The 17,733-nt window shown below is 42.1% G+C and overlaps 1 protein-coding gene across 1 annotated transcript in view; it reads left to right on the plus strand.

Moving 5' to 3' along the window:
- The first annotated feature begins 4,412 nt into the window (after nucleotides 1–4,412).
- LAMC3 (laminin subunit gamma 3) overlaps nucleotides 4,413–17,733 on the plus strand; it is a 78,659-nt gene continuing 65,338 nt past the window's right edge. The window contains exon 1 of the mRNA XM_051980216.1: nucleotides 4,413–4,809. Within this exon, the coding sequence (XP_051836176.1) occupies nucleotides 4,437–4,809 (373 nt within the window). The 5' untranslated portion in view covers nucleotides 4,413–4,436. The remainder of the gene's footprint in view (nucleotides 4,810–17,733) is intronic.

The following is a 17,733-nucleotide window of genomic DNA, read 5'->3' on the forward strand; positions in this document are numbered from 1 at the left end:
CATCAGAATAATTATATTTAACATACATTTGTTCAAGAAACTTCTGTGAAAGCACTGTGCTAAAGACTGGGCTATAAAGATGAACTATATCTCAGTCCTTTCTCTCTTAAATGATGATTTAACAAAAAAGATATCCCATGTACACTAACAAGCTTAATAACAGACTATAATGGAAGAGGGGGGGAAAGGAAGAAAAGAAGCATTTATTTAGGTGCCTTGTTGTTCCATCATCTCAGACTCTTTGTGATCCCATGTATGATTTTTTTTTAGCAAATGCTGGAGTGGTTTGCCATTTTTTTTCCCAGCAAACAGGGGTAAGTGACTTGTCCAGGCTTACATAGCTAGTAAATGTCTGAGGCCAGATTTGAATTCTTTCTAAATCAGCCCATGCTCTATCCACTGTGTCACCTGGCTGTTTTAATAATAGGAACAAAGGAGAAATCCAGGCACAGTGTTCTTAGAAAATGTTAGGAGAAAAAAAAAGGGCGAGGGGGGGAAGAATTTGTTAGGAAGAAGACACTTTCAGCTAGGGGGAATCAAGGAAGTCTTCCTGGAGGAGGTAGCATTTGAATTGATCCTTGAAGGAAGAAAAAATGTTTTAATACTCAAGAGATGAGGAAGGAGGATGACCTGGGAAGAAAGATAGTGTGTACAAACACTAGATGACAGATTAGATAAAGGAAACCTCTTAGTGTTCTTATTCTGGTTGGAATGTCAAGTAAAGCATGATGTGAAATAAAGTCAGAAAGAGGTTGTAGAGGGCTTTCCAAACCAAAATGAAATCTTTGTATTTTCTGTAACAAGTGATGATTTTTGAGTAAGATATCAATGGTTTTTGAGTAAGAAGCTTTGAATTAGGAAGCTGCTTTGGGATGTTGGATGAAGAATGGGTAAGATTTGCACAGAACAAGCATTCAGGATTCCTGACTCTGGGTCCAGTATTTTATTCACTAAATCGTCTAGCTGCTTCTTTGGTAAGTGCCTACAATGTACTAAGTGCTTTATGAACATTATCGCATCCCTTGCAAGGTGGATATAAGGATCAAACAAGACAGCATTTGCAAAGCACTTGGCACAGTGCCTGGTGTGTAGTAGACCTATATAAATGTTCGTTATTATTATCATTATTATTATTATTATTATTATTATATCCATCACTGGAAGGAATATCTTTTATCAGTAAAATTATAAATTCACTGGAGTATTGGAGTAAAGGAGGAGTTGAGAGGAATTGTAATGGGAGACTAGGTAATAAGAGGGGATGACTGTGAGGCTCAAATAGACTGTGAGAATAAGAGTTCAGAAATAGTGATGCAAGGACACTATCAAGGACAATAACCGATCAGCTTCGAGGCAAGTGTGATATAGTGAAAGTCCAGAACAAAGACTGAGCAGGGAGGCAACAGGCTTTTTAATAAGCACTTACCATGTGCCAGGTGCTGAGCTAAGTGCTAGAGAGAAAAACACAAGCAAAGAGAGAACAGTACCTGCCCTCAAGGAGCTTGCATTCTAGCAGAGGAGACAATACCTAAAAAAAAAGAATTAAAGGAGGGAGAGGGGGCATATGAGCAGCCGTGGCCTCTCCCCAAAATGGAGTCTCTAGAAGGACACCAATGGGAGAAGAGCAGCCTAATGGAAGGATGTCGCGGGATGAAGAGACTCCAGACACTGAGAGAAGCCCCCAAAATGAGAAGGGAGCTGGGTCATGGTGGCAAAGACCAGAGTCAGAAGCCTCCCCAGAGAGGAATAAAGATGGGAGAAATATTGTGAAGGTAGATAAAACTGATTAACTATGACATACAGGAAGGAGTTAAAGATGACTTCAAGGTTTTGTTTGAGTTGGGTGAGTGACTGAGAGAATGATGACGATATTAGCAGTAATAAGGAATTCGAGAGAAGTAAACAGTTTTGAGGAGACAGTAAGAGGAGATGACCCCCCCTATTCAGTCAACTCCAAGGGCTTCCCATAGTCTCTAGGAAAAAAAATTAAATCCTCTGCTTAGTTTTTAAAGGACTAAATGACCTCATCCTACCTCTCTAACCTCCTTAGATATCATTCCTATTCCTATTACTCATTGGAAGACCAAACTGACTCTCCCTCTATTTATCATTCGTGACACTCCATTTCCTGTCCCTGTACTTTACAATGGACATTTCAGGTATCTGGGATTTCCTCCCTAATTACTTCTACCTCAGATCATCCCTCTCTCTCTTTAAGAGTGAAATCAAGCACCATCTTCTACATAAAGCTTTTCCTGATGCCTCCAGCTGCTAATTCTGTCCCCACCAAAACACCTTCAATTTAATCACCTTGTGTGTATACACATATATCTATATATTTATTAATTTTATCTTGTGCTATATATCACAGTGTACTTATTGTCTCCTTCATTAGAAGACATGTAGAAAATAATGTAGAGATTGTTTCATTCCTCATACTTATATCCCCCATACCTAGTACAGTACCTGGCCCATAGTAATGCTTAATGAATATTTGTTGATTGATTTTTCAGAGACTTCTAGATTTGCCTGTTGGAGGGTTTCTGGACCATGTTTCCTTGGGAATAGGAAGGACTTCTGTATCATTCATTTTATTATTTATCATTTTAGTTTCACTGTCTTTTTTATCTTAAACAGCTAAGATGGGAAAATTGGAAATTAGTATGGCAGAAACTAGACATTGACCCACACTTAACACCGTACACCAAGATAAGGTCAAAATGGGTTCATGACCTAGGCATAAAGAATGAGATGATAAATAAATTGGAAGAGCATAGGATAGTTTACCTCGCAGACCTGTGGAAGAGGGAGGAATTTATGACCAAAGAAGAACTAGAGATCACTATTGACCACAAAATAGAAAATTTTGATTATATCAAATTGAAAAGTTTTTGTACAAACAAAACAAATGCAGACAAGATTAGAAGGGAAACAATAAACTGGGAAAACATTTTTACAATCAAAGGTTCTGATAAAGGCCTCATTTCCAAAATATATAGAGAATTGACTCTAATTTATAAGAAATCAAACCATTCTCCAATTGATAAATGGTCAAAGGATATGAACAGACAATTCTCAGACGAAGAAATTGAAACTATTTATAGACATATGAAAATATGCTCCAAATCATTATTAATCAGAGAAATGCAAATTAAGACAACTCTGAGATACCACTACACACCTGTCAGATTGGCTAGAATAACAGGGAAAGATAATGTGGAATGTTGGAGGGGATGTGGGAAAACAGGGACACTGATACATTGTTGGTGGAATTGTGAACACATCCAGCCATTCTGGAGAGCAATTTGTAACTATGCTCAAAAAGTTATCAAACTGTGCATACCCTTTGATCCAGCAGTGTTTCTACTGGGCTTATATCCCAAAGAGATACTAAAGAAGGGAAAGGGATCTGTATGTGCCAAAATGTTTGTGGCAGCCCTGTTTGTAGTGGCTAGAAGCTGGAAAATGAATGGATGTCCATCCATTGGAGAATGGCTGAATAAATTGTGGTATATGAATGTTATGGAATATTATTGTTCTGTAAGGAATGACCAGCAGGATGAATACAGAGAGGCTTGGAGAGACTTACATGGACTGATGCTAAGTGAGATGAGCAGAACCAGGAGATCATTATACACCTCAACAACAATATTGTATGAGGATGTATTCTGATGGAAGTGGGTCTCTTCGATAAAGAGAGCTAATTCAGTTTCAATTGATCAATGAGGGATAGAAGCAGCTACACCCAAAGAAAGAACACTGGGAGATGAATATAAACTGCTTGCATTTTTGTTTTTCTTCCCGGGTTATTGATACCTTCTGAATTCAATTCTCCCTGTGCAACAAGAAAACTGTTCGGTTCTGCACACATATATTCTATCTAGAATATACTGTAACCTATTCAACATGTAAAGGACTGCTTGCCATCTGGGGGAGGTGGTGGAGGGAGAGAGGGGAAAAATCGGAACAGAAGTGAGTGCAAGGGATAATGCTGTAAAAAATTATCCTGGCATGGGTTCTGTCAATAAAAAGTTATTTAAAAAAAAAAAAAAAAGCTAAGATGCCAATAATCCCATCTAACATAAGATGGTTCAGGGAAGGAGAAGGAGATGATCTGTTCAGGATTTCCACAGCAAGCACAGGGCAGAAGGGGGATCTGAATTCTGAGCCCTGGAAAGACTGGCCAGCAACTTTCACTTTGTTTCAAGGTCAAGAAGCAAAAGAAAATTCACTCCAGTCTTTGAGCTAAGACCAGGGCTTTGGGCATTCCCAGGCACGTCCACAAGATGGAACTGAGCGCGAGGGAAAAGGCCCCTGTAGTAGGAGAAAAGGGGGCCTGTTCTTCAAGGGCGGCTGTCTTTCCTGGAGGAGGGACCTGGAGCCCAGTCCCAAGTGAGCAGAGAGAGCACAAGGAGAGGGCACTCTGAGAGCTCGCCATGGAGGAGTTCCTCAGGCTCTCTCTGGGGATCTTGCTCTGCCTGGCTCTGGCCCAGGGGGGCATGGATGCTTGCTATGATGAGCGAGGGCGCCCTCAGCGTTGCCTGCCTGTGTTTGAGAATGCAGCCTTTGGCCGCCAGGCCCAGGTGACCAACACCTGTGGCTCGCCACCCGAGGAGTACTGCCTCCAGATGGGCGCCCCTGGAGACACCCAGCTGTGCCATCGCTGCGACGCCCGCCACCCGGACCACAGCCACAATGCCTCCTACCTGACGGATTTCCACAGCCAGGAGGAGAGCACCTGGTGGCAGAGCCAGTCCATGGCCTTCGGGGTCCAGTACCCCAACTCGGTCAATATCACCCTGCAGCTGGGTAAGTGAATCCCAGGCCCCCTCCACTACCTTGACTGCAGTCCCCGGATCTCCCTTCTCCTTCCCTACAAATCCTGGGCACTCCTGGCCTTTGGGTCCAGGGAAAGTGAGGGCAGAAGCGCAAGATCTGGGCGAGAGAGGGTCATGGGGGAGCGGGTTGAAACTTAGATAAAAAGGTTGCTGTCACACTGAAATTGAGGGAGTTTTCCCTCTTTGACTCCCCCCTCTCCCCAATGCTTTCCATCCCTCTCATGGAAGCCAAAGTGGAGCATTTAACTGCTCAGAATGAAGAACAATGCTTTTACCCTCTGCTCCCATAGTACAGAAGTCAAAATGGATTTTTTTTTTTTACACTGGGGCATAAAGGTGAGAGTGAAGTCTCCTACTTCAGAGTAGGAATGAGAATATTTGCAGAGCATTGGTCCAGATGAAATTAAACTTTCTCTATAATGAGTGGTTCTCTTTGCCTGCACTCAGAATTTATGATGGCGCATGGGATATATATGATAGGATATCTGCATATATTTATATACATTTATGGGGAAGGATAGATGTGACATGAGGAAAGTAGGCGCTCATAACCTTTTTTGCTTCATGGACCCCTTTAGTAGGCTAGTGAAGTCTATGTACCTTTTCTCACAATAATGTTTTTAAATACATAAAATAAAATACATAGGATTAAATAATGAACCAATTATAATAATTATAAAAGTATTTCTTTAAAAAATAGATCCCAAATTAAAAATCTCTATGCTAAGGAAAAGAGTTAATCTTTTAGGAGCCAAGTAATTCAAATAATAGCCCATCTGGATGCTACCCTCACTACCAGAATCCCTCACCCCTCCACATCAACCCAGCAACATATCAAGAATCTATCTTTATTATTCTGGGGGGCCAAGAACAGTTTAATCCAGTGTGGTTCCAGATCTGACAGTTATCTCAAAGAAGGCTAAAGAGGACTCCCCAGATGGGACTGGGGTCTCTACAGGGTCAAGGCTGCCCGGAAGCAGGAGAGATATAAGTCCAGGGCCTGTGGAGGTGGGCAGCTGGGGAGAAAGCTGGCTACCCAGGGATAGGACTGGCCAGAGCCCAGAGCTAAGGGGGAAGGAATTTGGAATCTGGGACCGGGAATAGGGATAGGGATGGGGAGGGAAGCGGGGGAAGATGTATTGTTTTTGAGTCAAAGAGACTGGTTTGATTAAATGGGTTACATGTGTCTATGAGCCTAGGAACTTTATGACTGAGGCATGGAGCAAAAGCAATGGCATTCAAATTCCTGGACTCTGTCACATCACATATTTAGCCATGGCCTCTCTTGCCATGCTATTTATTTTGCAACATCCTATAGCTGATTGTCATATCCTGCTATATTGTGGAATATTTTGACCTATTATATGTTTGAAATCTTTGTTTTCCAATGAGTAAGGAAAATTAACACATTCACTGCAAGATGATTAAAAATCCCTAAAACTGGTAGCTGGGTGATTCTGTGGATAGATCACCAGCCCTGAAGTCAGGAGGACTTGCCTTTAAATCTGGCCTCAGGCACTTAACACTAACTAGCTGTGTGACCCTGGGCAAGTCACATAACCCCACGTGCATCAGAAAAAAAAAAAAAATCCCTAAAAATGTACTAAAGCAGGATTACAAAGCCCATGGATGGATATTCTCTACAGCCTGGACATGCTCATATATACACACAAAACAGAGCTAACCCCAGTCCCTGATATTAAGGAGAAATAATAGAATGTGGGGGCTATGTTGGCCTTGAGTGGGCGCCAATGGATTTCAACTTTAACTAGGAAGAGATGAGATTGAGTAACATCTGGGGAGAGGGGGGACCCATTTGTCATCCTGTTGATGTCAGAACTTCTACCCACTCTTTGGTCTTACTCCTAAGGATGGAGATCCATGTGCAAGGGTCAAGGCCAAGGCCGAGTTGAACAACATATCTGGAGTGAGACCTTAGGTCACATTCAGTAGGAAACAGTCCATGGCAGGGAGATGGACCCTTGTCTTTTTGCCTTGCATTATGTCCCAGAGGGAATTTCTGGAGGAGAATGGGATCAGGGACAGAAGTAAAGGCGTCAGGACAGCCAGAATGGGATGGAGGTCGCTGCTTTCCCAGCCCCCTGCAAGCTCATGGACATCTGTTCCAAATCCTCAAGTTGTTAGGCCTAGCCTTCCTGTCTGGAATGAAAGGCAATAATGTCTGGCCGGCTCCCAGCTTCTCCAATGAAGGGTGAGAGAAGCTTTTGCTTTGTGGAGGAGGGATGGATGGAGCAAGTTCGTTCATTCATTCTTTCATTCATTTGATAAATATTTAATGTGAACAGAGCACTGAATATTGATGGAGAAATAAAATTGGATAAAACATGACCTTTCCTTCAAGGAGGATACAATACAATAGGAATAGGTAATGTAATAGGAAAGGTAAAACAAATGCATAAATGATCATCATATTGAGATGTGAGTGATGACATAAGAGAGGTGTGAACAAAGACTTTAGGAGTGGGAGGAGACAAGATCGTTTCCATTGTGGAGATCAGGAGGGAAAGTTTCATGGAGGGGATGACATTTCAACTAGGACTTGAAGAATGGTCATTAGTTCAGAAGAATGTGATAAGAGAATATTCAGAAAGTTAGTGGGGGAAACAATATGAGCAAAGACACAGATTTGGGAAAACACACAGCATTCTCAGGCAATGGGAAATAAATTCATTTGGTACAAGCTTAGTGTTCTACATGTAGAGGGGAAATGATTCAGAACATTACAGCTAGAAGGGACATTAGGCCATCGAATACAAATAACTATTTATAAATAACTTTACAAATAAGGAAACTGAGGTCCCAGAGAGATGAAATCAAGTGCCTAAAATCATATAGGTAATAAGTTAATGACAGATTCACTAATTGAACTCACCTCTTCTGATGACCCAGATAGCACTCTATTGCACTTGCCTGAACAGGAGATAAAACTGCAAAGTCTGGGGCCAGATTGTGGGAGGCCTTGAATGCCAGACTGAAGAGTTTGTGGCGTGTGTGTGTGTGGTGTTTGTGTGTGTGTGTGTGTGTGTGTGTGTGTGTGTGTGTGTGTGTGTGTGTTGGGAGATTCTGATCAAAATGTTGTTTTAGGACTACTAATTTGGCAACCCATACACGATGACTTGTAGAGAGAAACTATAGAAATAGGATGATGAGTTTGGAGGTTATTGTAATAATCCCAGGGAGAGGTAATGAGGTCTGGATTTATTATGGCCATGGGAATAGAAAGGAAGAAAGAGAAATATTGCAAAGCTAGAATGACAGGATGAAGCAATTGATTGCCTGTGGAATGGGAAGAGGAAACATGGGTGAATGGGGATGCCACTGAGAAAAATACATAGGACCATCATGGGCTTCCCAGAGGATTGTGTCCTGGATGTTTCATTTTTGGAGGAAGGAGATCTGAAGTCTAGTAACTAATTCATTAGGTAAATAATTTAGCATCTCGAGGCTTCAGTTTGCTCACCTACAAAATGGGTATGATAATAAAATCACAAAATCACAGCAAAATAGAATTGTCAAATTTCAAAGTCAATGAGAACCTCAGGAGCATCTGCTCCAACCCATATTTGACACAAATCCCCTCACCACCAACCTCACAAGTGCTTGAAGACTTGTCCTTAGAGGGAACCCACCTCCCAATTCAGTCCATTCCCCCTTGGATAACTCATTAATTGGTGTCCTTGACTCGTCTCTCTCCACTCCAAGCCAGGTGCACACTACTGCTGAAGGAATTTTCCTAAAGAATAGCTCTATGTCACCACCTGTTACTCAGTAAATTCCAGGTCTCCTCCTATTCTGAGATCTGGTGCTTAAGGCTCTTCCCAATCTGACCTTTTCCTTTCTTTCACACCTGACACCCCTCCCTGCACCCAGTGGTCCAGCCATACTCCCCTTGCTAGGTCTCCCACATGACACTCTATCTTCTTGCACTGGCTGTTTCCCATGCCTAGACTACTCTTCTCCTTCATTTTCACCTCTACAATCTCTGATTTCAATGAAGATTCAGCTCAAATCCTCCTTCTAGAGGGAGGCCTTTCGCTAGTCCCGACAGCCCCACCCTGCAGTGCCTTTCCTTCCCTTCCCTTCCCTTGCATCTCTTCTGCAAGTTGGTCAGTTAGGTAGAACAGTGCATCCAGTACTGGGTCTGGACCTAGGAACTCTTCCTGAGTTCAAATCTGGCCTCAGACACTAACTAGCTAGGTCACCTGACACACTACTTAGCCTTAGTTTTCTGATCTGTAAAATCAAACCCTTCCGGTGTCTTTGCCAAGAAAACTCCAAATGGAGTCACAAAGAATCAGACACGACTGAACAGCTACTGCTTCCTTTCAGCTATCATCTGACTGCCCACCACCACCTCCTTCCTGGACCAGCCTTCACTATTCCGGGTCAACTTCAAATCCAGAAATCTATCTCTGTCTTTGTCAATTAAAATTTGGGGGCAGCTAGGTGGCAGAGTGCTGCTGGGCATAGAGTCAAAAAGACTCACTTTCCTGACTTCAAGTCAGGTCTCAGATACTAGCTTGGGCAGGTCAATTAACAATTGCCTCAGTTTCCTCATCTGTAAAATGAGCTGGAGAAGGAAATGATAAAGCACTCCAGGATATTTGCCAAGAAAACCCCAAATATGGTTACCAAAAGTAGAACAAGACGGAAATGATTGAACAACAGCAACAACAAACTGCCCTAGATTTCGGAGGTCAGCTCGAACCCTGCGCCTCTCCACCAAAGGCCCCCTGCTCCATCTGTTGGCCGAGTGGTGTGGGTGTTACAGCCTAAGCTAAATCTGCCAAATCTGTTGTTTTTGCGAAATCTGACCTTAAAGTGCCCCAAAATAACACAATCATAGCCCCATAGACCAAGAGCTAGAAGGAATTTTAAGGTCCATCTAATCCAACTCCCTCATTTTACAGAAGAGGAAAATAAGTCCAGAAAAATTAAGTGAGTCCAGAAAAATTGAAATCACCCAAGCAATAAACAGGATATAAACTCAGGGCCTCTGGGGCAGAACCAGTCTCTTTCTAGCATCCCATGTACCTTTGAAAAAGTTCTGACTCCCAAGCAGAGGTTTCCCCATCCCCTCATTATCCCAGTCTCCTCACCTTCCCCCACCCCCAGAAGGCCATGGAATGAAGTAAGACATGTTAGAAAAAGCAGTTAAACAGTGGAAAAACAATAGTGGATTATTGCTTTGCTCCTGGAACGGCTGGTCTCATTCCTCACAGTCCTAGGAGAAAGCCCAGGATACCCCAGGACAGGCAGTGGAGGATACTGCCAGTTCCTCCCGGTCCACCCCACCTGAAGTGGATGGCTCTACCTGGATCTGGGAAATGGAGTCCCAGCCACTGGGAGCTGGGAGCCTTAGGAAGTACTAGCCCTGATGCCTGGTAGAGACTCCATCCCCCTCTGCCTCCGCTCCCCCGCCCCAACTTTGTCTAGAATCTAGTTTTATTTGCTTTGGAAACTTGGTGGGGGTCCAGGAGGAAGAACTCCCTGCTCTGTGCTCCCTGCGGATTTGGTCTGGAATGCTGGGTCCAGGCAGGTCTATTGGGTCGGATCAGGGATTGTTTGTTGACATGACACCCCCAGTGGGCGGAAATAGCCCAGCCGCTTGTCCCCTGATTCCTCCTTTGTACTGGCCTTAGCAGAGACCCTTCCCAGGCTGGCGGCCCCTGCTCTTCCCTTCCTCCCCAGGCAGGAGGGCTCCAGGGGATTTGGGGTGTCTCCCAGAACAAGCCCACTGGCCTGCTGGGCCGAGAGACCCAGCTGGCTATGGATCTGTAGAGCAGGGGGACGTGATCCTGTAGGAGAACCACGAGGACCATCCCCAGAAAGAGAATCAGCCTGGGAAGAGTCAGCCAACTGCATGCATGAGGGGCTCTTCAAAACTCTGAGGGGAAGGAGAGCTCAGAGCTCGGTGCACAATAGCTCGAGGCACAAAGATGCAGAAGGAAAATCTGGGCTCTGACCCTTGTTATTTCACTGTAGGCAATAATGAGGGTAGCTCACATTCCGCTGAGGCTTCAGGGTTTATTATTATTAATTATATTTGATTATTGTATCATTATCATGTGAGGCTTATTATTACACTCTGTATGTTACACTTTGCCTCTGTCTCTGTCTTTGCAACAGACCGGATCTCTCTCAGGGCTTGGCTGAAGCTGTTCTGCCAGTATCTGGTGTTTTTATCCAAGTCCCACAGGATACGTGGGATTCAGCCAATCCCAATAGACTTCCTCTGCTAACACCTGGCTTGTGCTTCAGATTGACTCAGTCAGCACCGAGTCCCCCACATGTCCCCTAAGTCACACGGGTGATTGCTCCAACGTGGAGCTCAAAGATGGGTTCCAATATGGTGAGCATGTACCTTACATGTCAGTCAAACGCTCTTCTCAGGTAACGTGCATATTGCAGCTTTCTGGCTCATTCACACGTCCAGCTCTTCATGACTCCGCTGTGGAGTTTTCTTGCTATACTAGATACCCATTTCCTTCCCCAGCAGGTTTTGTGACTTGCCCAGAGTCACACAGCTAGTAAGTGTTTGAGGTCAGATTTGCCTTCTTGAGTCCAAGTCTACGCTCAATCCACCGAATCACCTAGCTGCCTCCTTTACCTTGTTTGCTCTCTCCCTAGTAGACTATGAGTTCTGGGAATAAAGCAGGGACTTTATCCTAGTAGACTATGAGCTCCCTGCAGGCAGGGACTTTATCCAATGGAAACTTTGTCTCCCTGAGCTCCTGACACATCTTCATAAAGCAGATGCTTAATGTTTCCAAAAATGAAATAAAAGACAAAGAGAATAAAGACATGGTCCTTGTTCTCAGGAAAGTTATGGTGCCATTGGGGAAACAGTCTGCAGTCAATCAACAAGCATTGATTAAGGGCCAACTAAGTGCAGGACTTGTGCTAAGTACTGAGCGTTTGAGCAGTTGGTGAAGCAGTGGAAAGAATACCGGCTCTAGTGTCAAGAAGACCTGAGTTTAAATCCAGCTTCAAATGCTTACCAGCTGTGTGACCCTAGACAAGTCATTTTAAAAATTCTCTGCCTCTATTTCTTGAAGTGGAAAATAGAGAAAACAACATTTATCTCACAGGTTTATTATAAAATCAAATGAGATAAATATTGTGAAGTGTTTAACATGGTGCCTGGTACATAGTAGGTGCAATATAAATGCTTGTTCCCTTCTCCTGGAGATACAGAAAAAAGGCAAAATCATGGCCACAGTTTACATTTTAATACACTATAATACTATATATTATATTTTATATATTATAATAATCATATATAATAAATATACTATAAATAAAATAAAAATAATACATGGAAAGGTAAGCAGAAAAAACTCTTCTATGAGTATGAGACCTAAGATACTGTAGAGAAGAAATGCTCAGAGTTCACTGGGTCCTAGCCCTAAAGCTGAAAAGGACTTAGAGATCATCTAGCCCAAATCATTTATTTTGCAGATGGGGAAACTGATGCTCAGAAAGTGACTTACCTGAGAGCACATCAGTAATAAATGGGGTAATGAATGATATTTGCAAAGCACATTTTCTGAGCCCTACAACAATCCTGTGAATTTACTCCATTAACAGATGAGAATAAATGAGGCCCAAATACTTGTGCAACTTCAGAGGAAATTAAAACTGAGCTGGGAAAAAACTGAAGTTGAGTAAGGGTGGGGTTCTTGAGGTCTAGCCAAGGAAGTGGAGGGAATTGGTACTTATTAACCAGGAAATTAAAATGGGAGAGTGAAAAGGGGACATGGTATTGGGAACCAGAAACACAGACTTTAGTCCTGGCTCCATCACTAATTAGCTATGGAATCTGGGCCCCAATTCTTATAAAATGGGGGTAGGGGTAAGACTAGATGATCTTGCAGCTCTAAGATTCTGAACTATGTGAGGACAGACTTTAGATCTGAAAGGTATCTCAGAAATCATCTATTCCAAACTCATTATATCATAGATAGAATAGAAGCTTCTTGAGGGCAGGATCTGTCTTGTATCCCTAGCACCTCACATGGTGCCAGATATCTTCTCTCTTTCTCTTTCCCTCCCTTCCTCCTTCTCTCTGTCTCTCTTTTGCTTCACTCTCTCCCTTTCTCTTTCTCTCCCTTCCTTCCTTCTTTTCTTTCTTTTTTAACTGCATCTATGATTTCATTCATTAAAAGGAGCTCTCTTCTAGGGAAATCCCCTTACCGATGTAGCTTGCCACCCACTTTGCAAGTTAAAGTCTTACAGAATGGCTTAACACACTGAAAGGTCATGTCCAAGGTCACACAACTAGTATGGATCAGTGATGGAACTTGAACCCATGGTCTTCTTGATTCTAAATTCCATATTATTCTAAATAATTAAAAAATAACAATTGAAGATTATGACAGACTATCATTTAACCTGGCATGTGGTAGGTGCCGAATTAATAAATGCTCATGGATGGGTTGGTGGAAACTGAGGCAGAAAGAGTTTAAGTAGTCAGTCTAAGTTGACACTGGTAATAAGCTGCAGATTCCATCTCAAGTCCTTTGACGTCAATTCTACTACCCTACAGCTGCAAGAAGAACACTACTTTGTGGGTGTACGGAGATGAATCAGCCCTCAAGAGATTGATAAAAAGATAATAAAACTGGATTTGGGTTTCTCCTATAAATTTAGCATGTTACAATTTGTACCATAGTTACTTAGAGGAATATTGCAGTTCAACTAAGAGTTGGTCTTAGAGCCAGAAAAAGCTGGTTCCCCTCTGATACATATGGATGAGAGTGTCTGTATAATTCACTTAATCGCATCTGAGTTCCAAGAAAGTAAGGGAGACAGTCAACCTGAGGTACATGGCTCAGTGGTAGCTAGGGTGGAGAAAAAATAGATTTTTATTTTTATTCATCTCTAATTGAAATTCAGTATTTTCTTCAGTTATTTAAAATCATTATTTTGAAAAGTGCAAAAACTCCATCCATAGGGGTCCATGACACAAAATAGATTAATACCCACCTGCTACAAGTTTCAGAAAAGGTTATAACCCTCATTGATAGTGAGAGTTCCCCATATCAATCACAGCTATAGTCTCTATGCCCAGACACAGAGACTTTACTTATAGCCATGCCTTGTCTTCTTGGGTAGATTGTAAGTGCCTTAAAGGCAAGGACCATATCTTATCCGTCTTTGTGGGTCCAGGACCCAGCTTCCTGTGCAGAACACAGGAGGCACTCAATAAGTGCTCACTAATGGGCAGCACATATAGTAAGGGTTGTAGGAGTTTGGAGAAAAGAGATGACTGAAGACTTGGTCTTTTTAGAGCTTGGACTATTATCTCCTGACCAGAGAGCTGAGCTCTCAGCTGGCACAGGAGAGACATTAGACAGTGAGCCTGTTAGGACCATGGAATTCCCAGTGCCGTACAGTCCATCACCTGTGTCCCAATCCAACTGAACTCCAAATAAGAGAATCAGATGGGCCAATAGCCATTTCCTTGGACCAGCTGGGAATGAAACTCATCTAAAATGACACTTGGGGCCGTTAATAAAAAACAAAGCCAGCCCCACTTCCTGGCTCTGTCCAAGCAAATAATGAGTTCAAAGTGGGAGAGGCTTATTTTGGGAAAAGGCAAACAAAACAAAGCTCTGTAATTAGACCCATCTGGGGAGCAGTCGCCTTGGGCCCAGGCTCTCTGGGAAGGGTGAGGGGGAGAGGAGAAGAAAACGAGAGAAGAGGGAAGTCTGAGCTTGGCTTTCCCCTCCCAGCTCCAGAACATGATTCTCCTCCTGCTGGGACCACCCAAACAAAGGGGATGTGAAGGCTGATGCTTGGGGACTGAGACTGGGTGGGGGCAGGTCTCTTGAGCCACCTGAGGACTTTAGAACTGGCCCCCATTCCACTATCTCTCATTTCTACTTCTTTCCACTTTCTCTCCCCCTCCTTCATCCTTTTTTCCCCCTGACTTCTTCTCACTTTCAAATCTGCCTGATATCTCCCAATGACAACCTAAGTTGCCAGAGGTCTCCCAGCTATGATCAAAATAGCCCTGAATTTAGAGGCAAGAGATATGATTTTGAGTTTCAGTCCATATTCTTACAAGCTGCGTGACTTCAGAGAAGGCACCTCACCTCTGGACTTCAACAAGTCTGGGATCTATCTCATCAATGCATTCAGTCCAACCACTGACACAGATCTGAAACCTATCCGCACCTTCTCTTTCTTTTCAACTTCTCCATGTCTTTCCATAAATCCTTCACAGAAGACATCCTAAGGCACTACAAGCCTTTGTTCACAAGCTACTCCCCGCTTAAGCTTCTGCCTCTCTGCTTGACTGACCAATGTCCTTTTTCTACTCACATGTCTCTGATCTCATCTCCACCTTCTGGCTTTCCTGGCTACCTTCAAGTCTGAGCTAAAATCCCATCTTCTTCAAGAAGCCTCTCCGGATCCTCCCTCATTTTAGTCTCTTTTCTTGATGTAGCAATGTCTTAGCTTTGAATCAGCTGTGTCCTCTGACTGATTAGTAAAGGTAAATACATCAATGGGGGCTTGTCGTCTATGGCTGAGCGGATGCACAGACACGGAGTCTGTTGAAACTAGGGTAGTCTTGTCCAAGAGACCTCCAGAGAGATCAGAGGAGATAATCCCCTCTGATGATATTTTCAATTTATAAATATATAGCTTGTTTATACATAGTGTTTTGCATATTGTCTCCCTGTTAGACAGGAACAGTTTTTTATCTTTCTTTATACCAAAGTTTCTTGAGAACAGGAACTGTCTTTTATCTTTCTTTATACCAAAGTTTCTTAAACTGTGGGTCACATCCCCCTATGAGAGTCACATAACTGAATAGGGAGTCGTGAAATTATGATTTATTATCAGTAAATGTTTGATTTGTATAACTTATTTTATACACAAAAATTTCTCCCATGAAAAGGGGTCACAAATGGAAAAAGTTTAAGAAGTTCTTCTTTATATTATATTTATATTAGTGCAATGACTGGCACTTAGTAGGTACTTAATAAATGTCTATTTACTGACTCACTGGAAGGGGTACACAGAATGTCAGGGTGGGAAACGAATTCTGAAGTCCATCTAATTCAAACTATACCTAAGCAAGATTCTACCTCACAAGTTGACATCTAACCTATTACTTAACTCCCTAAGGCCACACCTTCCACTTTGGAATAACTCTGATTATTTATAAATTTTCTCCTCTGTGGATCATGCATCTGAGGGTGTTTTGCCTTTCTTTGTATCCTCAGCACTTAACACAGTGCCTCAGGCATAGGAGATGCTTAAGAAATGCTAGTTAATTCACTTCAACTTTAACTCACTTTTCCTTTTTCTGTCTTCTGGAGCTAAACAGAAGAAAACTTATCTCTCAACTAAGTGATAGTTTGAAAAAACTTGAATACAACTATTATATCCTCCCACCCCAGATCTTCATTTTTCCAGCCTAAACAGCACCGGCTTCTTCAAGCAGTCTTCATATGGTATCAATCAACAAACACTTATTAATCACCTATTTGTTATTTGGCAGTCCTTGTGCTAGGGGCTGTATGTGCTCTCCAAGTCCTTCACTATTCCCAGATTAAATAATACATGGAAAGCATTTTGCAAACTTTAAAGTGTTAGTAGGTATTATTTATTATCAGAATTATGATGATGATTTCTAATTTCCCATCTATATAAAATGTTTATGAGAATTATCTATATGCTTATCAAGAATATCCTTGATGAGGGTATTAAAAGGGAAGAGAAAGGTGTTTTTTTTTTTTTTAAGATAAATGATATTCTCAAAGAGACTTCCTCATTATCATCCAATTGAATTACATGGAGAGAACAGAAGATTCTACTGTGATTATTGTTTATTGACTACATCTCCCAAAAAAACCTAATTTAGCACAGCAAAAGGATGCCGCAAAGGCTTTCCTTCATCTCCCTAAGTTTTAGTCTTCTTATAAAATTAGGATATATAAATATATAGTCTTCTATATAAAATGAGACTAATAACAGTATTTACTTCACAGTGTTGTTATGAGGATTAAATGAGATAAAATACGTAAAATGCCGTGCAAACCTTAAAGCATCTGTGCTCTTGTTGAAGCATAGAACAGGGAAACATAAGGTGCTAAGGGTGTTTATCACCATTAAGGAAGAAATCCAGCATATAGTCCAATTGAAGAAGGATTTTCTATGGGTTATGAGAACCTCTACATGCTCCTGCTTGCAGATGTTTTGACTGCATCAAGCTTTGGTGCACTGCAGATCGAAGGAGAAAGAAATAAACATTTATTAAGAGCCTACTATGTGCCAAGCACTTTACAAATATCTCATTTGACCAGCCTCCTACAGAACTTCTCAGATGGCATCCATAACTTTTCTTTTTTGTTGTGTTTTTTGGTTTGTTTGTTTTGAGACAATTGGGGGTTAAGTGACTTGCCCAAAGTCACACAGCTAGTATTATCTGAGACCAAATTTGAATTCAGATCCTCCTGACTCCAGAACCAGTATCTCTATCCACTGCACTACTTCTTTCTCCAAGAAGCACACCATTGATGAACATTTCTCCCTTTAGGAGCCACTCCTCCTGGCCTAAAGAACTTTTAAACCTGGGAACTTGCAAATTTAGGATAATTTCCAAGTCTGAGAAAGTTCACTCTAAGGTTCTCTCTTAGAAGGCCATGAAAGCCTTGGCCATATGCTCTTGCTGGAACTCTTTATCAATACCCTAGAGGCTTCCTTAACTGGAATCAGAGAAAGTCAATTCTCAGGAAATCTAATTTCTCATCTGCACTCAGAAAAGTAAATGCCAAAAAGCAGGGACAATTCCGGGACATTCAGGTAAGCTCATGCAGCTTGCCATGCCTACCAGAAGCTATTAAATGCTCCTAGAGGT

The sequence above is a fragment of the Antechinus flavipes genome, chromosome 2 (genome assembly GCF_016432865.1).
Source record: "Antechinus flavipes isolate AdamAnt ecotype Samford, QLD, Australia chromosome 2, AdamAnt_v2, whole genome shotgun sequence".
Taxonomy (NCBI): Eukaryota; Metazoa; Chordata; class Mammalia; order Dasyuromorphia; family Dasyuridae; genus Antechinus; species Antechinus flavipes.